Source organism: Lytechinus variegatus, chromosome 3 (assembly GCF_018143015.1).
Source record: "Lytechinus variegatus isolate NC3 chromosome 3, Lvar_3.0, whole genome shotgun sequence".
Lineage (NCBI taxonomy): Eukaryota > Metazoa > Echinodermata > Echinoidea > Temnopleuroida > Toxopneustidae > Lytechinus > Lytechinus variegatus.
Genome location: NC_054742.1, coordinates 29,156,389 through 29,183,414, shown reverse-complemented (window position 1 = coordinate 29,183,414; position 27,026 = coordinate 29,156,389). Strand labels below are relative to the sequence as shown.

Sequence of the window (27,026 nt, the reverse complement as noted above, 5' to 3'; positions counted from 1 at the left end):
AAATGAAATTCGTAAAGATCATGAATTTTCAGGATTTTATTTTTTTTTTATAAATAATGGATTTGTGTGTGCATAAAAGTCAGATTGGTTAATTACCCTAATTGCCCGCTTTTGTAGTTTGAATAACATTTCTAATACAGTCTTGTTTGTATAACCCCAAGCCAATATACCATAATTTAATCGTGATGAAATGAGAGTCATATATAAGTTTGATAGTGTATATAATCAGGGAAAAAGAATTTTAGCTTGCTTAAAATACCAATACTCCTAGAAGTCAATTTACTCAAGTAATTAATGTGACACTTCCGTCCGCACTGTCATATAAAAGAAGACTTAATACACGCCTTTGTGATTTGAACAAACAGTTCTTTTCTTATGTTAAGAGTGTTGTTATGTATACTTTTAAAGTCGAAATTCATGTGAATACTTTTTGTTTACTAAAAATCAATACTGATATAAACACAGATATATAACAATGACAGTCGCCTTTTGGTGTATATGTTGCATAATAGAAATAGATATGGTATCGACAGAAGAGATTCAAGTTTGAAATACCTTTTTGTAAGAGAAATGGAAAATAGAATAATTACAAACAAAGAATTGAAGAAGCCATAAGAGATTGCCGGAGAAAATGTTAAATATATTGTGATGTTCAGTTTATTATGACATGTGGGGGTCCGACCACTTGACCGAAGGTCCGCGAGGCCGAGGGTCCGCTAGACCGAGGGTCCGCGAGACCGAAGGCCCGCGAGACCGACTTTTTTCCCATCATCGGTTGCCGCGGTCGAGTGGTTTAAAACGCCTCGTTGCAGCGGCGTAACAGGTGCCTGTTATCGGGGAGGGGGGGTCAAATAATTCCCTGTAACTAAATAGAATCAGTGGCGTTGCTAGGATTTCATTTTAGGGGGCGGTGGTGAGCACGCGAATCGTGCGAAACACGTACTGCGCGCACGAAACGTCTCTCTAGGGGGGTGTAGGGAGGGGGTGTTTCTGCTACTTACAGTATAAACTAACGATGCCTTATTTCACTGACACTACTTAATCATTAACTCTACTCATTTAACGTTTTTTATGGTAATTCTGCTTCATGATCTTGTGCATTTAATGTTTAACAAGAAAACTGGAAATATTATGGAAATATACAAACACCTGGAACATTGAACCTTCATTATGGGCAATCCTATCTTAGCTTTTTTTTCATTTAAACAGAATAATAAGAAGAACAAGAAGGTGAAAGTTCTAAAGAAAAGAACGTACATTAATACCTGTCCTCGGGAAAATGGTCCTTCGGGGGAGTTTTCATTGGGGAGTTATCATGGGGGAGTCGCCCTCCGGAGAAGTAGTCCTCTGGGGGAGTTCTACTAAAACCCATTTTTTATTGGTGTTGTTACTATTTTTGTTATGATGTCAGCAGCTGCAGCAGTAGTAGAAGTAGAAGTCGTAGTAGTAGTAGTTGTTGTAGTAGGAGTCGTATTCACATTCGTAGAAGTAGTAGTAGTAGTAGTAGTAGTAGTAGTAGTAGTAGTAGTAGTAGTAGTAGTAGTAGTAGTAGTAGTAGTAGTAGTAGTAGTAGTAGTAGTAGTAGTAGTAGTAGTAGTAGTAGTAGTAGTAGTAGTAGTAGTAGTAGCAGTTATATTATTACCGTTGTTTTTATCATCATAATTATTATTATTACTATCATTTAAATTGTTAATATTATTCGGCATTTTTGTTTTGCTTTGTTTCATTTTGTCTCCTTTATTTTATTCAGCACTTTAGTTTATTCAATCAATTTTTAAAACCGACACTCCAAATATATGGATGAATATTTTTCTAATACCAGACAACGTTTTATAAACAGTCCTCTTTGTTAAAGTTATGTATACTATGGTATGATTTCGTTAGACGATAAAGTAAGAGAGGGGATGGGGTGTCCGATTTCGTAGTATTATGAAAATCATTTTTGCAAACTATTCCCAGTCTAATAATACTAATTGATATGAAAAAAGGGAATCTATTAATGAATAGTTGAATAAATGAATGAATAACAAAAATGAACAATAATTGATAACAACTTTGTAGCCAAAAGAAGCCACCCCCCAAAAAAGGGGGGAAACGTGAGCGAGAAAATAAAAAGGTATAGGAGAACGTAAGACGAGCGAGAGCAGACAAGGAACAATTCGAAGAAAACGTCAGAGCTTCCATGCTTCGCGCGGGAAGGGGGGAAACTCCCCTTAAAATATGGATCGCCTTTCGCGCGCTCATTATTAAGTAATTCTCACACTTCGCGTGCTCATCACCGCCCCCTAACATGCCTAAAATGAAATCCTAGCAAAGCCACTGATTCTGGACTTAGTTACCGGGATTTTTTTTTACACTGCCCCCCCCCCCCTCTGATAACAGGCACCTGTTACGCCGCTGCAACGAGGCGCCTTAAACCACTCGACCCGGCGGCAACAGATGAAGGGGGGGGGGAAGTCGGTCTCGCGGGCCTTCGGTCTCGCGGACCCTCGGTCTAGCGGGCTGTCACCGACATGTGTGATGAATTATGAATAAATCCCTCGTTTAGAGGTACCACAAAAAAAAAATGTGACACTTCCAAGACAAATCTTGATCAATATAGAGCCCAAGAAATTTGGTGGAATCAACCTGTAATAAATTTACATTATCCATGACTACTTGACCAAGTAAACTTTTGAGAGAATTATTAAAATCATAAAATTAGTTTTCTTAACATTAAGTGACAACTTGTTAGCTCTAATCCAAGACTGAACTGATAGAAGTTCTGTATTCAAAGTATTAAGTAGCGTATGTGGGTCACGATGAGACAGAAAAAGATTAGAATCATCAGCAAACAAAATAAATGACAAAATATTGGAAGAATTCTTAAAATCATTAATGTAAAGAATAAAAAGTAAGGGACCAAGGAGTGATCCTTGGGGTACTCCGCAAGATATTGATTTCAAACTAGAATTTATACCTGTATAAGAAACAAATTGTTTACGAGAACTGAGGTAGCTCCTGAACCAGTCCAAGGCCTTCCCACGAATACCATAATATATCATGATTGATCGTGTCGAAGGCCTTGGAAAGGTCCAGGAATATACCAACAGTATGTAATGACTTATCGACAGCACATGCCACCTTGTCAATAAAAGAAAGTAAGGCATGAACGGTTGAATGTTTTTTCCTGAAACCAAACTGAGAGTCACTTAATATTTGACAGTCGGTTAAAAATTTGATTAAGCGTGAGTATACTATCTTTTCTAATAACTTTGAAAGGGAAGTGAGAAGTGAAATTTATTGGACGATAGTTGCAAACTTCTCGTTTATCATCTTTTTTAAAAACAGGTATAACTTTTGCTACTTTCATATTGCAAGGAACAACTCCATTTACTAATGATAGATTAAAAATATATGTCAAAGGTGAGAGTATTTCATTAATTACCCTTTTCAAAAGAATTTTTTTTATTCCTTCACCACCAGGACTCTTATTGCATTTTAAATTATTTACAATATCTTTAACTTCGTATTCGACTATAGGGGTAAGGAAAATAGATTGCGGATTAGGATTCTTTAAAAACGATGTAAATTCTCTATCAGATTCAGGGATATTCCTTGAGAGATTAGTACCAATGTGAACAAAGTAATCGTTGTACAACTCGGCTATTTCAGTAGGATCTTCAATAATTATCCCGTTGTGTGAAATTTCTTTTGTTGGTTCGGACTTTTTGTTTGATCGTAGGACCTTGTTTATCACCCTCCACGTACTCGAAATATCGTTCTTGTACTTGTTGAATTGATCAGAAAAATACATTTTTTGGCGAGACGTAGGGAAGTTGTCAGTACATTACGATATCGAATATATTTCCTTTTAAGTTTATCTTTACCAGGCTGTTTCTTGTATTTGCAAAATAAATTGTTTTTACGGTTGATAGACTTAAGGAGAGATTGAGAGATCCAGGGGAGTCTAGGTGTCTTTTTATATGTGGAGCGGGAAAACTTTTTAAGGGGGATTGTAGCATTATAAGTAGACATAAAAAGATCCAAGAATTTGTCAAAACAAATATCCGGGTCTTGAATGTTATAGATTACATTCCAGTCGATCTCATTTAATCTCTCCCTAAATCTATTTAAATTTTCTTCTGATATGTCTCGAACACTAATTGATGCAGATTTATTTTTATCTCTGCCGAAAAACACCTCAACAAAAATTGGGAAATGGTCTGACAAATCAGACACCAAAATGCCAGATGACGTACTAGATAAACTATTTACAAAAATATTGTCTATCAAAGTTGACGACGAGTCTGTAATTCTAGTTGGTTTGGTAATTGAGGGTATAAAAGAGCTAGATAACATGACATTAAGAAACTCCTGGCAAGAAGAAACAGTGTTACAATGCAATAAGTCTAGATTGAAGTCGCCCATAAGAAAGACATTCTTGTTGTAAAGAACAGGAGATGACAGTAAGTTTTGGAGACAATCCAAAAAATCTTGAGTGTTACCTTTTGGAGGCCTGTATATTTCGCCAACAACCATTTGCTTCTTGTCAGGCATTTCAATTTGAATAAAAATACATTCAATAAAATCAGACATTTCATTTAGCTCTTTTAGTTCTCTGACATTTAAATTATTAGTTGATGAAACATGATTTGCTTTTCATTGATGAAAAACGGATAGCATGATTTGCTTGTAAATAATATCACGTTATTATATATATATATTTTTTTTTTTGGGGGGGGGGTGATAAAAATGTTACAATGTCTGCAAGTTTATGAGATTTTACGAGCATGGATATACAATGAAACATGATTTGCATTTCATTGATGAAAAACGGATAGCATGATTTGCTTGTAAATAATATCACGTTATTATATATATATATATATATATATATTTTTTTTTTTTGGGGGGGGGGTGATAAAAATGTTACAATGTCTGCAAGTTTATGAGATTTTACGAGCATGCAATGATCCTGCCAAAAGAGGGCGCTTCAAACATTACCGTTTCGTACTCGACTGAACAAAACGCAGAAGCTGTGCAATTTTGCTTATGTCTGACTCATAATACAACTTGAAACATGATGGCAGCGGTGAAAAGTAAAATATCTCCGTAGAAAAAAATATTCTTCTTCTCATCAAAGTATATTATGCATCTGCAAGCTGTGATTTGACCTTTATTTCGCCAGCTTTCTGAGCTGACAGTAATTCCTGGATTTGTCCCACATATGTAAGTCTGTGTACTGTTTTCTACATTAATGTTGGTGTGAATTACGAATTATATCGGGGGGGGGGGGGGGACACTCGGTTTATAATGCGTGGTGGGTATGTGCCGCGAAGGGGACCCCCATTTTTACACTCAAATTTCCGTTCCAAGGCATAGCATTTACAAAAAGAACATTAGAAAGCCGCTCCAGACCAATCACATGACTCTCGTCAAGGCCACTCATTCAATGAACAAGGCCACTGGCCACTCATCCTACGAACGAGGTTATAATAATCGCTCCTTTCTTACTTCCTTTCCTCCATTCTTTTTTCTTTCTTTCTTTCTTCCTCAGTCTTTTTTTTTTTTTAGGGGGAACTATTTACTCTCAAAATTTAGGGGGGCTTGTCCTCCCCCCCCCTCCCCCCGCGACCTTGACCTGTGAGTGTGACAAAAATATAATTCTGATGTAAAAAAATAAGTGTCAGGTGATAAAAAGACTACCTTCGCGAGAACAAGCTTCACAGGAAACGGGAATTGATCAGAAGCATGAATAATCCAGCTCTGTGGTCGCTCTCCCATAAGCTTTCTTTTATTCAGCACAAGAGGGCGTTACGGCACTCTACACAAGGATTCTATTTGCAGAGGGGAATAAAGAAGAATTTCCCGACAATTTTACACGATTCCGAAAGCAGAATTGGAAGAAAGGATCATATTTCTTGGATGTCAGGAGTTACAACAGAGCTGCAGTTACAAAATCTTCGTTTGGTTCCCGACAATCATTGGTAAGTCCAACTCTTTTACTCTTTTCTTCATAAGTTAAAAAATTGCCAGGAAGCAGGCCTAAACACCGCACAGTCCCATCCCCTACTTTTTGCTGTATGGCAAATGGTCGGGGATGACGAGTGCCACTGGCCACTCTAGGCGACAACGCAATACTTACCCGTGTTAAGAAACTGGGACTTCACTCACGCGCATTTGGGCCGCCCTAGCTTAGAACTAAGCTTTGTTTCACGAAAAATTGAATATTCTTATAATTCAATACATGTAACTAATTAGATTAGTACTGTTAAATCGGTACTCACCGGTTCTTTTCTTGAATTTTCTTGAAAATTCCCACGCTTCTGGCTTCAATTCTGCGATAGATTCTGTTGCCATAGACAGCTACACATGCAACTTTATTTATAAATGGAGCGCCCCTTACGAGAGTCGCTAATGCCGCGGAAAAATTGTTAGGCATTTTGGCCTGTGGTCAAGGCGTTCTTCTGTTCTATTTTTTTTTATAGGTATGAGATCGAAATCACAGCGACTATTCACACTGTTCCATAATGATTCCGAAAGGAGGTGCAACACCCCCCACCCACATGGGCGCAAATCCCAGGGGGACACTTCCCCCTAACCCAAAATAGTTGGGGCACATTATCAAATGTCCCCCTACTATTTTTGTTCTTTTATATATGATGGAAAGAAATAGGCCTACATCATTTAAATCGAAGTAAAACATGTATTTTGGACGAGACGACCTTCTTTTGGGGGTGATAAACCTTCCTTTTTGTTTTTTTTTTTGTTAGTTTGTTTTTGTTTTTTTTTGCCTGTTTTCCAGCCCCTGGTCCCCTACCTTAGATTTCCACCCTTGCCTCCCACTACTCTTGATATTGTTTGCGAATCTGTTTTGTAAATTAAAGGGGAATTTCACCCTGATAAAAAGATGATGAAAATATGAGAAAAATCATTTCAAAATATCGATGAAGGTGTTATTTGACAAAAAATGGAGTTGATAGAATTTAGAATGCTTGATTTATTGTGACGTCTATAACGAGCAGTTGCTCTATCCTAAATATAAAATGCCCAAATTTCCCATTTTTAATGGTCCGTAACGACCCACTTTTTTCTTTTTGATAACAAGTATGAATTGATATAGGCCTACTAAAATGTACCATAAAAATCATTATCATGTATTTCTTGACATTTCATTTACTTTTTTACCATAATAATAGCTGCTTGCAAAGGCCTACGCCGTCACAAAAAACCCGGGGGGGGGGGGCCACTTACATTGACGAGTGGATACCATGCGCGACCAAAAAAAAACGTAAAAAGGATGTCCTTTTCACGATAGGGCACGTTACCTACGTAACGTGATAAGGGTGTCAAAAACACAAAAATAACGAAAAAAGGGTATCTATTAATTCGCTAGGAAAACCGTCGTGGTCTAATTTGCGGGGATGATAAAACAAAATCAAAATGTTTTATAAAGGATGTCCTTTTTGCTCCAACACTTCGTGTTTAGAGTCCGATTTGCGCGAGGTGTAGAAGGTGGGGTCGTACTAAACCAAATAAGGTAAAGCCGACGACCGAAGGACCCGTAACAATAAAACATTCCTGTACTTGTTTAGGGGTTCATTTCAGGGAATATTTGCCAAGAGTATCGTTTTGTTTCCAATACTTGTTAAGGGTAGGGTTTCACACGCCAATACTTGTTAAGGGGTGCATTTTCAGAATATGGAAATTACGTGTTTAGGGTGCTTTTCGAGACCCCATGGTCGCGCATGGTATCCACTCGTGAATGGAAGTGGCCCCCCCGGGCAAAAAAAAAATCTTACCTTTGAAAAAGATTGGTGGGGGATGGATTTTCCTCGAACGCATACCAATTTTTTTTCTGCTATTTTCATAATAAACTTTAAATGAATTCAACTTTGCACTACTTAATTTTTTTCAAAGACAAAATAACAAAATTACATCTCGTCATCATCATCATCACCACTATCATTAGCATCACCATCATCATCACCACAACCGTCACCACAACCATCATCATCACCAAGATAATTTTCATCATCGTCATTGCCATCATCATCTTTTTTTTTTCTTTATTTTTTCCCCATCCCTTCTTCTTTTTTTTTTCTTCCAATATTCCTCCTTTTTTTTAGAGCGGCACACCGTCATGCTCCCTCACTGATTATCCGCCTCTATATGCTTGGTGTTGTATAAATTGGCGGATACCTGAATGAAATACTGAAGAGAAAATAAGGAAAGGGAAAAAGTAAGAAGAAAAAGAAGATGAGGAGAAGAAAAAAAGAAAGCCAAACAAATGAAACAAAACAATGTCAAAATTTCGTAATAAAGTCTTCTACGTCAGTTTAATAATGATGTTTTCATTGAAATGAGAACAAAAAAAGAATTGAAACCATAGGCGGCGGAAGCGGGGACGTTCCCCCCTAAATTTGTTGTTGACCTTTTTTTTTTTTTTGCTTGTCAATTTATTTTCCTACGTCCCCCCTAAAATGTTTGGGTTGAGAGCCTTTTTTTTTTGCTTGTCAAAATTTTTTAGGTTGTCCCCTCCTAAAATTTGGGGCTTCCGCCGCCAATGATTGAAACAATGAGGTAAAAAGGACTACATTATATAGTGTAAAGAAATAGAGGGAAGCTCCGAGACAATAAAAAGGTTGAAAAAGAAAAAAATGTGAAAACACAAAGCTCTCACAACATGAGCATAATAACAAATAAGCGAGGACAAGTAGCTGAGGGACCCCCCCCCCAACTCTCTCTAGTTATCTATCTATCTATCCGACTCGATTATATAAGAGAAGAATTTACTAATCAAAATATTATGAGCAAAAAGCACGAGCTGATATTTTTTATGAATATTCAAAACTGATAGAGAGACGCAATCAAATTATTCGATTGCGACAAAATTGATGATCTGAGAATTTATTGTTTTTAGGAATTCATTAAAAGCATAAAGTTGATCAGCATTAAAATATGGCAGGCGCAACGCATGAGCTAAAGCTTTATAGGCATACACCGATAAAAAATTTTAAGTATTTTTGGTAATCATGAAAAAAATTGATATTTCATGAAAGAAAGCTCAAATCCCGAGGAGGAATATTCTTATGAATTGACTTTAAAAAAAACTGTGGTAAGCCCCATTTAATATTTGATTATAAGTCGAATAAAACAGTAAAAGCTGAAAAACGTTCGCGTGATATTTGGCAACCTCCCCCCCCAAAAAAAAAAAAAATAAATAAAAAATAAAAAAAAGTTTTTAACTATAATAATGATCGAAGGTAATTTTGTCTCGCGTAGAACTGGACAAATGAAAAAAAGATTGTCACTAAAAAAATGAAGGTAATTTTGACCCACGTAAAATTTGGCGAGCCCCCCCCCAAAAAAAAAAGGAAAAAAGGTTTTAACAAGCAAAAAAAGGCTAAAAAAGAGAAAGAAGAGACAAGAATAATTATGAACGAAATATCCCCATTACAAATAATGCTGTGATCATCATAAGGGAGGGGTCGCATAACTAGTATGAACAACGTATTTAATTCCAAAATATTTACTACAAATCTCAATAGGGGGATCGGGCAGAAATGCTCACCCCCACCCCCACCCCCCCGATCCGCCACTGATTCCAATCAATAATGACATTTATCTGCAATACTGATACTTTGGAATCAAGATACTGAAGATTGATACGCTTTACATAAATTATGAACGTCTGACAAAAAGATAATCTACCGATCACCTGACCGATCAGCTGACCAGTTCGCGTATCACTTCGGAGTTGATCACTCGTCGCAGCTGTGTGGAACGCTCACCGAAAATCAACAAAAAGGGCCTGAAATGTAAGTTTAATGATAATCTATTTTAATTTGGACTACTTAATTAATACTTTTAATGTCTCCCCACCAAATGAAAGTCATATCACTTAACTCCAATTTGTATTAAGGCGTACATTTACCAAAGTCTTGGGTTGGAAATCAGAACAGCATTGTCTAACCCATATTTTTGGGTAATGTCGCCTATGAGGTCCATACATGTTAATGTTTGGACCTCATTGGTACTAGGAGTGAACAAGGCCAGGGTTCATGATTATTAACATGATTAAATATTAAACTGGTCAAGTCCACCTCAGAAGAATTTTGATTTGTATTGGTCTAGAGAAAAATCAGACAAGCACAATGCTGAAGATTTCATCAAAATCGGATGTAAACCACCTTGTTCATTGAATGAGTGATGTAAACTAAGAAAGTTATGACATTTCAAAGTTTCGCTTATTTTTAACAAAAATTGAAAATACTTATTATATGAACGAGCCAGTTACATCCAAATGAGAGAGTCTATGATGTCAACTCACTATTTCTTTTGTTTTTTATTGTTTGAAAAAACTTTGAATTATACAATATTTCAATTTTTATGAATTTGATGATTAGGACCTCCTTGCCTGAAGCACAAAATGTTAAAATAATGGAATTCCACGTGTTCAAGGAAGAATGAAACTTCATTTCACATGACAATGATGAGAAAATCAAAATATTTCATATTTCAAACAATAAAAAAACAAAGAAATAGTGAGTGAGTGACATCATCGACTCTCTCATTTGGATGTAAGTGGCTCGTTCATATAACTATTTTATTAATAATAAGCGAAACTTTGAAATGTCATAACTTTCTTATTTTACATCCGATTTTGATGAAATTTTCAGTGTTATGCTTGTTGAATTTTTCTCTTTTTATTCAAATCAAGTTTTTGTTGGGGTGGACTTGTCCTTTAATACTAGACATTTTACTTTCATCCCCATTTACCGATGGTTAGCCAGGAGGCTTCTAGAGAGTAAAAATCATTTACTACAGAGATGCCAAGTTCAAAGACCAGCTATGCGTGAGATTTTCTGTGAATCTGAGTGAGATCACAGACATTGTGTACAATGTATATGGGGATAGGCTGTGATAGTTGCGTGAGACAGAGATTTGAGGGGATGAACAAGAGTCCAAAATGCTTGAGTCTCACGCATAATGCGCGAGACTTGGTAGCTCTGTTTACTAACGACAATAACGTAAGGTTACTCTCATACCCACGATACAGACGCTTGCGTCATGTAATATTGGGAAGAACAATAGGATACAAGATTGCGGCATAAACATCGGGCAAGTCTCTTCCGTCTTTTCATGATATTTTTCTCATTTTTTAAATAAATTCTTGTTTAAAAATAAAATCCATAGCGTAGAAATGTTGGAAATGAAGTTGTATCCCATGTACATGATTTAGGGCTAGATCTTTTAGAAAGAAAGTAGAAATCTTGAGTCGGGGCGAAAGTTTCAGGTTTTTTGGTGGTACACACAAATGAATACAAAGGAAGACCTGGCTTCGTATGAGAGTAACCTTACGTTAGTAAATGATTTTTACTCCCTAGAAGCCTCCTGGCTACCTATATCGACGGTAGAGTGTTAGTGTGAGCTCGCATGTGTTATCACGCCCTCCCTTTTGTCGATGTCGATGTACTCTCCGTTCGTTTGTAATTTTGGCTCCTATTTTGGGAGTGATTCGGGTGTCCAAGTGGCAAGAAAACATCGGTAAAGTACCATTTTCATACCTATTAATATATATCTTTGACATTTTTTCATTGATTAGAAATTATAAATTGATATCTTGTAGTTGATAAATCCTTAGAGTGTAAATTCTATGTAAAAAAATCACTTTGAAATCTGGACAGTCAATCGACAAAAGGGAGGGCGTGATAACACATGCAAGCTCACACTAACACTCTACCGTCGGTAAATGGGGATGATAGTAAAATGTCAGAAATTGTTGAATAAATCCCCAGAAACGATGGTTATTCCTGCCTAACCATTGTCCTACCTGTAGATTCCCCACAGGCAGGATGGTAATGAACCCTTGGATGAGAAAAATCAAGCCATGGAACTTAAATCGTGTGTTGTGTGTGGACACCAGAAGTGGGATTGCAGCATGTGTGAACCACTAGTTAGAAAACCCCTGCCAACGCGGTTCATGGTGCGAGGTTTTTACTAACCTCGCAATATGTGTGAGTGCTCCGACCAAGTCCAAACTAGCATTTTCTTCTTATCGAGGTGGAAAGCGGCTGCAGAGTGATTTTGAAGAAATTTTCAGCGTTATGCTTGTTTGATTTTTCTGTATTTATGTGAATCAACATTTTTCTGGGGTAGACTTGACCATAACTGCAAATTATTTGGATTTCTTTAACAACAGAGTCATCTAGGAATACTGCATCACATCCTATACATATGGCAGAAAAAAACACAAGCTCCTCCAAAATCACAATGGTGCCAGGGATCTAATGAATATCCATGATCAAGACTATTTGGATAATTATCTGAAAGTGGTCTTTGTAAAGAACTTCAATCAAGCTTAGCTATGGCAGAAGACACAGACTTGCTTCTTCCAAATCAATACAATGACAGTGGTTTAAATGTCAAAAACATCCAAGAACATCGCCTCGATGAGGGAACTTCCACCAAAGATCTAGACCCCCAAAGCCTGGAAGAAGGTGGTGGAAATGAAGTAGATTCCAAGAAAACAAAGACACAGTTGACTTTAGCTCAGAAATTAACGGTTTTAGGTATTGCCATTGCCTACATGTCAGTGTTTACTTCATTCTCTGTACTTGCTCCATTCTATCCTTATGAGGTGAGTGACCTGCATTATTGGTCCGGGGGCAGGGGCACTTCCAATGATGAGTGGATACCACGCATGACCAAAGAATAAAAAGGATCTCTTTTATAAGATAGGGCACTTTACATACGTAATGTAGTAAGGGTGTCACAAACACTAAAATAATGAAAAAATTGTATATATTTTGCTTGGAAAGCACCATGTTTACAGTCAAATTTGCAAGGGTATAAAACGACTAAAATACTTAAGAATGTACTTTTTGCACCAAAACTACGTGTTTAGTGTCCTGTGGGAGATGGGGCGGTCCCGGGAAACTTGTTTGTTTGCTTCTCTGATGGAAGAATAATTGTAAATCAAATGTGCATCCACATACTAGGAAAAGGATTGCTGCTAATGCTGTTTAAAGGTCAAGTCCACCTCAGAAAAATGATGATTTGAATCAATAGAGAAAAATCAGCAAAGTACAATGCTGAAAATTTCATCAAAATCGGATGTAAAATAAGAAAGTTATGACATTTCAAAGTTTCGCTTATTTTTAACAAAATAGTTATATGAACGAGCCGGTTACATCCAAATGAGAGAGTCGATGATGTCACTCACTCACTATTTCTTTTGTTTTTTATTGTTTGAATTATACAATATTTCAATTTTTACGAATTTGATGATTAGGACCTCCTTGCCTGAAGCACAAAATGTTAAAACAATGGAATTCCACGTGTTCTGGGAGGAATGAAACTTCATTTCACATGACAATGACGAGAAAATTAAAAAAATTCATATTTCATATAATAAAATACAATAGAAATAGTGAGTGAGTGATGTCATCAGTTCCCTCATTTGCATACCGACCAAGATGTGCATATAACTGTTTTGTGAAATGAAGCGAAACTTTAAAATGTCCTAACTTTCTTATTTTACATCCGATTTTGATGAAATTTTCAGTGTTATGCTTGTTGATTTTTTTTCTTTTCATTCAAATCAAGTTTTTGTTGGGGTGGACTTGTCCTTTAACTATCGTTGTTTAGGGGGTCAAAGTAAGTTATTTTTTTAGGGGTGCATTTTCAAAACATGAAAAATACTTGTTTAGTGTGCTTTTCGAAACCCCATTGTCACGCTTGATATCCACTTGAAGTGCCCCCCTGGGATTTTTTGGTAGCATAATTATTTTGATTGAAGAGCATTTCCAGTCTGTAGAGACTCCCATTATTCAATGCAGTTGAATATTAATTTCAGTTTATTTGTCCATCTTTATAATCCAGCACAAATATGACATTTCATTTTAATGTATTGATTCATGTTAATTTATTTGTAAACGCATCATAATTTAGCTTGGCCGCCATGATGTATAATTTTTATCAAATAAACTATTTATCTATAGTATTAACACATTGCATCAAACAAATTGATGGATGTACTTAATAAGCAAATTGCTTGTAAGCAGGGTCCCAACAAAACAATGCTGTTGTTTTCTACCAGATACAATTGAATAATACCAAAAATAAGATGCTTAGGAACTTTTTTATTTTATGAGAGGTAAAATAACTAATTTTCATATTCACACAATCTGCACATATGTCAAACACTAGCTTTTGGAGTTTTTCAGAAATGTACAAAATATGATGACTAAGTTTTCTGGAGCTATTGAGGTAAGAGGTCCTTATTCAGGTTAGCACAATTCTTTCCTTGAATTTGACATCAACAAAATTCTGGTAAAAAGAATCCAGAGTTCTTCCTAGTAAAACATTCCAAGCAACAGCCTGAGGGCCCATGTGTAGACCAGAAAGTAAAAACCATTTTATATTACTCTTAGGCCTATCCATGGATATACAATGAGACTTATGGAAATTGCAAATTGTATTGTAAAGTATGCTTTTTATTCAAGACAGGCAATATGAGACAATCTATTCCAGATTTTATTTTACTGCAGAAACTGAACTATTAGGCTTCAAACGACTGCCAATTTTTCCAATATGAAAAACACATATTTTTTCTCACGATTGCTCTTTCTCTCTTTCTTCTTTGCTTTTATAAATGTAGGCACAGAAGAAAGGTGTTACCCCAACGGCAACAGGACTTGTCTTTGGCATTTATTCTCTTGTCAGTTTTATTGCATGCCCGATATTGGGAAAATATGTGAGTATGTTTTAACATTTTAAGATGGCTAGAACAAACCAAGATTAGTAAGAAGAATTAATGCATTAATTTAGGACATCTGAACATTAATCTTTTTTAAAAATTAGCATTCATAAATATCTGTCAATGTTGAGGACTTGGGGTAGATGCATAGTATAAAAAATAATTTTGAACTTATGATTTTCCTTTCTTTTATCACATGGTAAAATCTATGTAGAGGTGATTACTGAGTGATTATTCTTGACCATACTACTTTATTTTTTATATGGGCAATGATTAAGTCAGAAGAATCTTCTGATGCAGGTTTCATACAAGGGCTATGGTAATAATATGAAAATATTGTGAAATTCAGAAGTTTGATCAATGCAAGACATTGGGTGCTGATATGTTGACTCTCATTCATATTTTAAAAGAAATTTAGATTCCCTTTAATTTTGTTTCATACAAAAAAATCTTTTGCGTTCTAAAGGAAAAGGTCAGACATGTGACCTTAGTACCAGGCTCCAAGGTTTGGAGCCTGTCAACTTCAAAACTTGAAAGTGGATATTTTATTGAGAAAGCACTTTTTTCCATTATGGTGAAATTCTATCTACCGTAGATGATAATCTAGTGATTAACTTTGTTTTATAATATTAATTTATCTTTATATTTATGCAGCTTCCTGTCATAGGAGGAAAATTCATGTTTCTTAGTGGGTCTTTTGTTTCAGCTGGATGCAATATATTATTTGGGTGAGTAATTATTTCATTATAAAATATCACACTTTGTTTAACAATGGGTTTTAAAAATGTTAGGACATTGTATTATAATATAGAGTTTTTGTCCATTAAAATAAGAAAGGAAACAAATCTTCATTAGATTTGTTCATGGACTCCTGTATTGGAGCAGTTTGTGATCAGATTCGGAAGTTCAAATATTACATAACTTCGGAAGGGAGTACTAGGATATTGCATATTTGGGCTTATAAATGTGAGAGATTGGAATAGCAAATGCAGTGAACATTATGCGAACATGTTTGGCTAAGTGAGGAAAATCTCGAGTGGGTAGATTATACATGTCCCCCCCCCTATATGGCATTTAAAGGGTTGAGGTTCAATGATTAATTCATGATATACTTTGATTTCCTTTTTACATTGACAGGGTATTGAATAGGATTGAAGATGAAACATTGTTTCTGATCTACTGTTTTTTAATTCGAATTTTTGAGGCTGTTGGATCAGCAGCTGTCCTGACTGCAGGCATGGCGATATGTGCCAATGTCTTTCCAGATAATGTAGCTCAAATGAGTGTAAGTTCATTACATCTCCAGCTTTCATTTGGATTTTGTAGAAGATCAAAATAGTAGTAATAGTGGTATAAGTGGTAATGGTAGTGGTGGTAGTAGTTGTATTTGTAGAAGTAGTAGTGGTAGCAGTAGAATTAGTAGTAGAAGTAGATGTACTAGTAGTAGTAGTAGGAAAATCTGCAGCAGCAGCAGCAGTAGTAGTAGAAGTAGCAGCAGTAGTAGGAGTAGCAGCAGTAGTAGTAGTAGTAGTAGTAGCAGCAGTAGTAGTAGTAGTAGTAGTAGTAGTAGTAGTAGTAGTAGTAGTAGTAGTAGTAGTAGTAGTAGTAGTAGTAGTAGTAGTAGTAGTAGTAGTAGTAGTAGTAGTAGTAGTAGTAGTAGTAGTAGTAGTAGTAGTAGTAGTAGTAGTAGTAGTAGTAGTAGTAGTAGTAGTAGTAGTAGTAGTAGTAGTAGTAGTAGTAGTAGTAGTAGTAGTAGTAGTAGTAGTAGTAGTAGTAGTAGTAGTAGTTTGTCACTATTAGACCCCATCAATCTTAATGAATACTTTTTTTCATGGATATGCTCTGAATGATCAAGTCTGCTAGATACTTTTTTGATGAAAATACAATGTTGGAGAGAGTTCCATGTAAGCCATGATGAACAAAATTATATGAAAATGGTAGGAATCCCTATCCCCTCTCGACCTTCCACCAGACTAGTGAACCAGTGAACACACCAATATCTTCTTTTATATCAATTTTGAATATCATTTTTGTGAGTGAGTTTTAATTTTACAAATCTGAATATTTTGTACTGTAGAGGAATTCTGGAATTTTGCAACCTTCTCCTTTTTTTAATTCAGGGTTTTCTGGAGTTATTTCTTGGTCTTGGTCTTGCAGTTGGTCCACCTCTTGGGAGCTTGTTATATACAGTAAGTTATCATACATGGATGTGTGTCTTCTACACACTTCAATGTTGTCAACTTAAGTAGAATTAATGCAGTTATTTAGATAAATATAACATATTTGTACTTGACTGTTTAAAAGGATTATTTATGTGCATGTCACAACCTCCAAGCAATGCTTAAACTAACCATTTTCATAACTGTCTGTATATTGTAAAATAATCTAGTATACTGCTTTATGATGTATGTACCTTGAGACATTTTACTTGTTTGGAGAAATAATAAAAAATGTATTGCTTTTTATTCGAATTTCAGTGGAAGTTTATTGCTTTACTTCATGTATGTTTCATAAATTGATTTTGATTTGTATATTTGAGGACTTTAACCCTTCAGTATTATAGCCAAAAATTTAATCACCCCAACTGTGATTCATTACTACTAATAACAAGATAATTAAAATGCTTAAAGTGAACTGATCCCTGGTGTCATGTGATAAGCATGCATTTGTTATTAAATGTACATAAAAAGTTTGTCATCATTTTGTAAGAATTTTTACAGTACATAGAAATGACTGATATTTTCAGTTGGGCAGTCAGTCGTTTAGTCTGTTGCAAATCACAAATTTTATTGGTCAAATTACGTCCTCAGTTTTTTACAATCTCTCTTGAAATTAGGAACACACGTTGGTCTTTGGGTAAAGATTTGCAAGACACATTTTTAGCATGTGTTGGAAATGATGTTGCCATTGTAACAGTAGGATAGCAAAAAAAAACATGTAAATATCTGGCATTTACTAGTTCTCATGAAATTTGGCAAAAACATTGATCTTTGATGTTTAAGATGTGCAAGACATTTTTTTTCGCATTTGTCTGAAATTGTGTTGCTATGGTTATCAAGATCATGCCCAAATCCAGGAAAATTCAAACAAACTACTTTCCAAGTTTTTAGCGATTGCTCATGAAAGTTGGCACAAGTATTCATCTTCGGATAAAGACATGCAAGTTTGTTGGAAATTGCATTATCATGGTAATGGAATAGGGCAGGGGTATTACTCACCTTCAATTTATAGTTCTCCCCACTATCAAGTTCTAGCTCTCTAAATCAAATTGTTCACTCCTGTTTAAACATTTATTGACCTCATTAATTGTATGATTATTTTTCTTTTACAGATAGGAGGCTATGAGCTGCCATTCTTAGTCCTAGGTTGTACATCTGTAGCATTGACCATTATAGATATATTCATAATACCTAATACATGTAAGTTACATTGTAGTTCTCATTTCATTTTGATACTCTTTCTGTTCATTCCTATTCTAATTGCTGTTATATCATAGAATTGAATTGAAAAAAAAACATCTGCATTAAATGATAGCAAAAATAATCATGTACTTGTAAATATTCCGAAAACTAAAATTACCCCAATTCTCTATGTTGTAGAGGAATCAAGCTATGGAATGATTTGAATAATGATATTAAACAGGGTAAAACTCTAAATAAATGTAAAAAGATTTCTGAAAGATGAATTTTCTCTCAGTATAAAAATCCTGCAAATGGCACATTGTAGGTCACTCTGATTTATTGCATTATTTGCATTATTTATTGTTTTTTGCATTGCATTTCAATGTTATTTGTTGTTCACTCTTTCTGTGCATTTGATATTGATTTGTATTAAATTGTATCATGGTGGTGCCCCACCCACAATTTTTTTTTATCCCATTGGGACTTCCTATCCCATGTTTTAATCAAATTTATATATATCTGTATTTTTTTGATCAATTGATTGAAATTTTGAATTGAAAAATCATGACTGAAAGATAATCTGTATTGAAATTCTACACAAATTCAAATTTTGAGCATTTGAACAAATTGTGCACAAATTGGGGGTTTGGATGGGGAGGGCAGATCATCTTGGCCTACTTATGGTTGACAAATTTTAATTGTTAACTATTTTTGTCTCACCTGCGAAGCAAAGTGAGACTATAGGCGCCGCTTTTCCGGCGGCGGCGGCGTCAACATCAAATCTTAACCTGAGGTTAAGTTTTTGAAAAGACGTCATAACTTAAAAAGTATATGGACCTAGTTAATAAAACTTGGCCATAAGGTTAATCAAGTAATATCCTAATAGAGTTTCATGTCACATGACCAAGGTCAAAGGTCATTTAGGGTCAATGAACTTAGACCATGTTGGAGAAATCAACATCGAAATCTTAACCTGAGGTTAAGTTTTTGAAATGTCATCATAACTTAGAAAATATATGGACCTAGTTCATGAAACTTGGACATAAGGTTAATCAAGTATCACTGAACATCCTGCCTGAGTTTCACGTCACATGACCAAGGTCAAAGGTCATTTAGGGTCAATGAACTTTGGCTGAATTGGGGATATCTGTTGAATTCCCATCATAACTTTGAAAGTTTATGGATCTGATTCATGAAACTTGGACATAATAGTAATCAAGCATCACTGAAAATTTTGTGCAAGTTTCAGGTCTCATGATTAAGGTCAAAGGTCATTTAGGGTCAATGAACTTTGGCCGAATCGGGGGTATCTGTTGAATTACCATCATAACTTTGAAAGTTTATTGGTCTAGTTCATTAAACTTGGACATTAGAGTAATCAAGTATCACTGAACATCCTGTGAGCGTTTCAGGTCACATGACCAAGGTCAAAGGTCAATAAACTTTGGCCGAATTGGGTGTATCTGTTGAATTACCATCATAACTTTGAAAGTTTATGGATCTGATTCATGAAACTTGTACATAAGAGTAATCAAGTATCACTGAACATCCTGTTCGAGTTTCAGGTCACATGATCAAGGTCAAACTGTCAAAGGTCATGTAAGGTCAATGAACTTTGGCCATGTTGGGGTTTTTTGTTGAATAACCATCATATCTCTGTAAGTTTATTGGTCTAGTTCATAAAAAAGGGAAATAAGAGTAACCATGTATCACTGAACATCTTGTGCGAGTTAGAGTAGTATTCAAAGCGAGCACTGCTGCTATATTGAACTGCGTGATGCAGGTGAGACGGCCAGAGGCATTCCACTTGTTAATTGTTTTAATCTTGAAAAATTGACTTCAACCTAAGGTAATGGGAATGGAAACGATTGAAATATTGATTTAGCACCAACAACATGTTCCAGTCATGTGTCAAATAACTTACAAGTTTTATACCCACCCCTCCCCTGTATAGCATAATGATATTCTCTTGTTGCTAAAGTGATATACGAAAGCCTTGTAATTCGATTTTGCAGCATCAAGGACAGATACTAACAATCAGGATGGGTCCCTTGAGATTCTGAAAATACCGGCGATTTGGATGACAATGATTATTGTTGCTTGGTCAAGTGCATGCTATGCATTCTTCGATCCAACATTAGCTCTCCATGTAACATCTGTGAGTAATATTTTCCTGCCCTGATAAGAAAATCTTTTAGAATCTGAATGAGGTGAGATTTGACTCTGAAAGTGACTTTCTGCCAATATTTAAGATAGTATTGTCACCTTGGAGATAGAGGATATGTTCAAGACATGTTCAATTCAAAGTGATTGTATTTTCCAAATCTTTAAAACATTCACAATGTATATATACATGATAAACATACATGATCGATAAAAGTGAAAATGATACAAGCAGACAGCAAAACTTGAAAATGATTTTGTTCTATTTATCACCAAGATTTACATAGCATGGATAATGAAATGGCAACAGTACTGAGCCTACAAAAAATATTTGAAAGTACAAGTACAAAGCTTTGTATTATGTTATGCAGACAAAATCAGGGCATGATATTATATGACTCACAACATTATGATTAAATGATTATGATGTCATGAATTTGCCTACATAAACTTCAACAAAGTTTTTTGAGTGGACATACAATAAAAACTGGTGAACAAGGTTTCACTAATCATGATATTTTACTTTCAGGATCCACTGGATGTAAAACCTTCTTTGGTTGGTGTAATGTTTTTATTGATCGGAGGAACCTATGCATTGTCTGCTCCTATATGGGGATACTTAGCAGATAAAACAGTAAGCTTTAATACCTCCTTTCTTTCTTTATCTTTCATGTGTATGTGTGTGAGTAATTGAGTTTTTACAGATGTGTTTCAATCAGATTATTTACGACTTGGACTAACCTTTAACTTCACCATCCAGAAGACCTGACCAGGGCTCAAACCTCTTCATCAATTTGCGACTTCCCTTGTGTAGTATGTTTCGAAGTGCACGCCACAGTGCACGTGGCAATGCACTGTGAAGTCTTGTTTTAGGGCACTGTATTGTTTATGTGGCTTTGTTGAGTCAAAGGGAGGGGCATAGCTAAAAGAAATGAATTACAAGAGCTGAACTGAACTGTCAATTATTGAAACTCATCAACTTTTTAAAACCCATATCACCTTTAACCCTAACAACTAGATTTTCTTGATCTTTCAAAACGTTTTGAATAATTATGTGGTATGAAAAAATATTAATTGCAAATGGAACTGGGGCATTTTATATTAATTTTACTTTGGAGAGATTTACCCCCATAATTTAACCCTATCTAGGCCGGGGTATTTTAGGAGTTCATATGGCCGGGGGGGGGGGCTCCCAGGCCCCCCCTAAAGATCTCGGCCGTCGACTGCGCGATCATGCTGAAAATCGGCACGCGGGTTGCCTGGGACATAATCTACAAGATTGTGTAGTGATTTATTTCAAGCGAATTGCTATTAAGTGATTATGCTAATTTATGCATAATTAGTATGCGAAATCATACCTTTTCCTCTAACTCCCTAAATAATGCTCCAAATGTACTAATTTTTGAGGTAGAAACTCTTTGTGTTGTTCTTAGCAAGTTTACATGAAAAAAAATTGCGATATCAAATCTTTTTCTAATGTATTATATTTTTTTTTGCAATTTCTTATGTATTTCTATGTTTTTTGACCTTTTGTTTTTCATTTTTTTTCACTAAAATTTGTTGGGGACTCTTCTGTGATCATAAAAAGCATAGAATGAATACATTTAGACCAGCAAAACTAAAAATAATCATACATTTAGGAATTTTGGTTGAAAACATAATTTGCATTGACTTTGTACACGAAATCACGTTTTTGAGCAATTTTTGGTCTGACATGCACTTACATAATGTTGCGTAATTTCGGAACCACGTACCCGGGTGACGCAAAAAATTCGCGCTGCGAAAATATCACGCGATTTGTTGAGGGGGGGGCCTCCGAGGCCCCCCCCAGCCTAGATGGGGTTAAGAGCTGAATGTTAAATAGTCCCAATGTCACCCCAATTCTTAAATCCACATTACTATGATCAAGATTCAAGACCATGTATCACATTCTGGGTTCTGTTTTATAAAGAGTTACAAGTCATTCTGCCATTAAACAACCATGGGAACCTTGATTGCGATATGCTGCTGACCCCTGTTGCCGTGGTAGTTGTCACAATGGTAAAGTTACAGTCGTAACTCTTTTTGAAATGTGCCTATGGTGTGTATATTCTTGCACTGATGTGAAATTATTCTCTGTCTTTTCCTTTTCTTTATCCCTCTTTATTTTTTCAATACAGAAAAGGACCCGTCTCATGATGGTTTTAGGATGCCTTGTCCTTGGGATTTCTTATCTATTTGTTGGACCAAGCTCCCTTCTTCATATCCCTAGGTAGGCATGTCCACACCAACAAGAAACATAATTTTACTTGCTCATTGTATATTAATATCATTGTTACTTCACTTTCCCCACAAAATATTTAAAGAAACTCCATTGAACTTCTTGACAGCAAAAACCAAGCCCAAAGCGATAAAGTCTACTTGAAGCCTATCAGTTTAGAAAGTGGTGGCAGAAGTCTCCATCTGTAGGGGAAGGCGGGGTAAGTTGAGCATAGGGACAAGTTGAGCCACCACCCCCAGGCCAATAATGAAAGAGTCAGACATTACGGTGGTGTCATGTATTGATGACCCATTACATAACCCTTCACCCAACCCTATTGTTTTCGACTTTGAAACAAAAATGCCTTTTTTAGATAGAAAAATGCGAATTTCTGCTAAAAAAGTAAAAAAGGGTGTAAAAAAGAGGAGTGTTTTTTACCCACACACGTCTTTAAATATAATAAAGAAATAAAAACAATATTGTTAGTCCAGGTATTGATCTTCATTCTTGTCATAGTCTTACAAATGATGGATACATAAGAAATGTGTTGATCTGAAAATATCGCATTAATTTCAGACTGGGGTAAGTGGAGCCAATCAACATGGGGCAAGTTGAGCCATGGTAATTCTTATGGTAATAAGAATGAAAAATTAAAAAAACTTGAAAAGCCATTGATATGCAGGCAGAAAGATGTAAATTCACATGACAGTTCTTTTACTTTTAGAGGATGTTAGTGTTTATAGAGAATTAGCAAGTGAAAAGAATTGAAATAAGAAATTGACATGCTGCTTCTTCCCGCATACATTTTGTACATAGTTTTTGTGGCTCAACTAACCCCAGAAGGTGGCACAACTTACTCCACATATGGGGCAAGTTGAGCCATTTGACATCGTTTTTTTCAAAGGTCACAGTGAATTTCAGTGTGGGGGTAGAAAGTTATATATAGGTGAAAAATATTTCCCAAGAATCAAATTTAAAGGCAAGGTACTTTTTTCTACAATATTATTAGTCATATCAATTCTAACATGCAAAATGCCAAAAGTGTCACAACTTACCCCGCCTTCCCCTACTCAAAGTGGCATACAATGGGAGTGTTTGTGGTGGGGGGGGGGGGGTCCTAGCCAATCAAAGATTTAGAAAGGGGCATGGTGTAGCCAGTCTTACAAGACTTGTATCAAGGATAGAAAAATGTAGAAGAAAAAGCTTGGACTTGATAACACTTTCTTATGTTGATACAACATGTAGGAGGCCCTTGATGTTTCATTGGTCAAGTATTTCATCACAATGGACTTTTACTGTACCAATAAGTTAGAATATTTTGTTTTGTACTATGAATGATACTAATTGCGAAACTTTAGGGTCATTAAGACAGTGAACTCCATCTGTTTTTCTATAAATGAGTGATAATAAGTTAATAAAGCATAAAATCATAAGATATTTGCTATATTGAATATTATACAATTAATGCACATTTATGAGTGTGTTATGACGATGCAGCACACTCGAGGGTATTTACAATTATGCGAAAGCAAGAGGCGCTTGCGCCGAGTGCTTTTGCATAATATTGTGAATGCCCGAGAGTTGCTCGCATCGTCACTAACATCACGAATCTTAAAATGTGCATTAATTGTTTTATAAAACGGGTCGGCGCAAAGAATTTTTCATGGAAATCTTGTTCAAATCCCTCCAACTTGTGTACGATCGCACAGACGAAGAGATCACAAGACTATCAATTATGACATCACAGGCGTATCTACTATGCGCGCCTAAGTAAGCGCATCAAAATCCTAGCCAGCCTCTTTTACTGAACGCGTATCAGTTTTCACGTGCTATTGGAACTAATGCTGCACAAAAATTGCATAGTGCTGCACAAAAAATGCACAGTGCTGCACGAAAAATGCACGACTGGAAGGTTGCGCATAATTAAAGCATGAACATGTGACTTGAATACGCACTCACCATTGGCTACATCCTTGAACCCGTTTTATAATATTTCATATAGTTTAAATTAATTTGTTTAGAATGTGATTTTTCCTTATTATACAGTCAGCTTTGGATTGTCATTGTAGCACTTGGGTTTTATGGGAGCATCTCTGGAGCTTGTGTCATGCCAGCAATTCTTGATCTCTTAACAAGTGCTGAGTAAGTTTAATTTAAGATAAAGCATTCTTAGTAAATAACTAGTGGAGGTGCAGGGTCTTGGTCTTTTGATGACCCCCTTTTTTTTGGGGGGGGGGGTCAGAATATAGAGGTGGTGTGGCATAGTTTAGCTCTTGAATACAGGGTTAGCCTGGTTGATCTCTGGCCATATTTCTTTACCACCGAGTGAGGTATTTTATTACTCTTTTAATCTAAATCATGCATTTACTATACATGATAACATGAATTATGGTGATTGATGCATCAATGCACCTGTGAGTGTTTGTCGAACGTAATATCTGTGTTTTGATTTGTGTCACTATTTGAATGTTACATCTTCGTCTTGGCCAATTAAGACCTTCTGTAGTCAGCCAATGAGGCTCTTGTATAAGTCTGTCACATTGATCTTGAGAAGTGGAGTATACAAAGATATTTCTTTCAAGTCAAACAGTCACCCTTTCATATGTTGTTTCACGACACACCTACCTAAGTCCATACTTACTCTCCTTTTTGTTTATTTCCCTAGATGGTATGGGCATCCAGACAATCTCTCAACTCAATCATTCATATCTGGACTCTTCAATTCAGCATTTTCCTTGGGGTATGACACGATCATTCTGTTTGATTTATTTTGTTAAAATGTTGATTTGAACAAATAGAAAACAAATCAAACTAGCATAATGCTGAAAATTTCATCAAAATCGGATATAAAATAAAACAGTGACATGCACAATTCAGTGTCATACAAAGAGTCAGTCATTGATGTCCATCACTCACTATTTCTTTTGTTTTTTATTGTTTGAATTATACAATATTTCATTTTTACAGATTTGACAAATAAGGACCAAGTTGACTGAACCATATAGTATTAAAAAATGCAAATTCCACATGTTCAGGGATGAATTAAATGTTAATTCACTTGAAACTGAGGAGAAAATGAGGAGAGAAGGGTATGGGAATATATCATATTTCATATGCTAAAATACAAAATAAATTGTGAATGGATGACATCATCAGTCTCCTCTTTTGCATACCAATCAGGATGTGCATTTAACTGTTTTGTGAAATTAAGGGAAACTTTAGAATATCACAACTTTCTAATTTACATCCGATATTGATGAAATTTTCAGTGTTATGCTTGTTGGATTTTTCTCTTTTCGTTCAAATCAACTTTTTGTTGGGGTGGACTTGTCCTTATTTTAGATGAATGGTACACAACTCTAAGCCACAACTTTATAACATGTGACTGCAGTTTGTATTGGAAAGTATATGTATGAGGAAAGGTCATAGTTGCTAGTAGTAGAAGAAGTAGTAGTGGTAGTACTAGCGGTAGTAGCAGTAGCAGCAGTAGTAGCAGTAGTAGCCATAATAAAAGTAGTAGCAGTAGTAGTAGTAGTAGTAGTAGTAGTAGTGGTGTTTTCACTAACTTCTAATATCTCATGTATTATTCCTCCAGGAGTTTTGTTGGACCAACAGCAGGTGGTGCCCTTGTTGATAAGATTGGATTTGTTTGGACGTCAACATATATTGCTGCTGGAAATTTCGTTGTCATGATCATGATTTCTGTCTTTTGTACGTGGGAGTTTCAATGTGGAAAAGGGTAAGATTGTAGAAAAAGAACTTAATTCTGCATATGCGCTGCCATGATCTGTAGTTAAAAAAAAAACACTACTCCAAGTTATTAATACTCAATGAAAATAAAGGTTTCAGTTTTTACAAATGTAACTGTTCATAGTTTTTTATGACATGAATAAATGTGGACTATACCATTATAAATATAATTTCATTCTTTTCTTTGCAGACGAAGAAAACCAATACCAGCTCAATAATGCTACCTCTCCTAGATCTGATGAAGACAATCTGCTTCTCATTTGTTAAATCAAGCCCTGAAACTCAATCTAACAACAAGTTGATTTGGTAAATGACGAGTTGACCGAGAAAATTTAATCAATATGGGTGAAAAATGAAGACTTAGTGACATTTTGAATTTTCTTAAATATTTTATATGCAAACATGGATGGTACAATATGCAAATGAGAGGCAGTGTTGCCACACTCCTGTTCTTCATTTGTTACTTTATTGTACAGAAGTGTGTCCCACAAAAAAACGATACCAAGATTTATCAATGATTTATCATAACTTTATCACAAATACAATAGACAAATGACCTACCATTTTTGTCTCACCTGCGAAGCAAAGTGAGACTATAGGCGCCGCTTTTCCGACGGCGGCGGCGACGGCGGCGGCGGCGGCGGCGGCGGCGTCAACATCAAATCTTAACCTGAGGTTAAGTTTTTGAAATGACATCATAACTTAGAAAGTATATGGACCTAGTTCA

General features: G+C 35.7%; 1 protein-coding gene across 1 annotated transcript; it reads left to right on the top strand.

The window, feature by feature from the left end:
* The first annotated feature begins 4,902 nt into the window (after positions 1-4,902).
* LOC121410706 (MFS-type transporter SLC18B1-like) lies at positions 4,903-26,848 on the top strand. The gene is made up of 14 exons (XM_041602957.1): positions 4,903-5,211; positions 12,188-12,625; positions 14,648-14,743; positions 15,401-15,474; positions 15,884-16,031; positions 16,867-16,935; positions 18,078-18,165; positions 20,163-20,305; positions 20,840-20,944; positions 22,470-22,561; positions 24,596-24,691; positions 25,215-25,289; positions 26,145-26,288; positions 26,490-26,848. The coding sequence occupies exons 2-14, from the start codon at positions 12,353-12,355 to the stop codon at positions 26,515-26,517; spliced, it is 1,431 nt and encodes a 476-aa protein (XP_041458891.1). The 5' UTR covers positions 4,903-5,211; positions 12,188-12,352; the 3' UTR covers positions 26,518-26,848.
* The last annotated feature ends 178 nt before the right edge of the window (positions 26,849-27,026 follow it).

Bases quoted from the DNA above. Each gene is read 5' to 3' on its own strand.
- LOC121410706 (XM_041602957.1), top strand. From the start codon at position 12,353: ATGGCAGAAGACACAGACTTGCTTCTTCCAAATCAATACAATGACAGT. The intron at 16,032-16,866 runs GTAAGTTCATTA...TTTTTAATTCAG, and splicing joins ATAATGTAGCTCAAATGAGT to GGTTTTCTGGAGTTATTTCT. The intron at 20,306-20,839 runs GTGAGTAATATT...TTTTACTTTCAG, and splicing joins TAGCTCTCCATGTAACATCT to GATCCACTGGATGTAAAACC.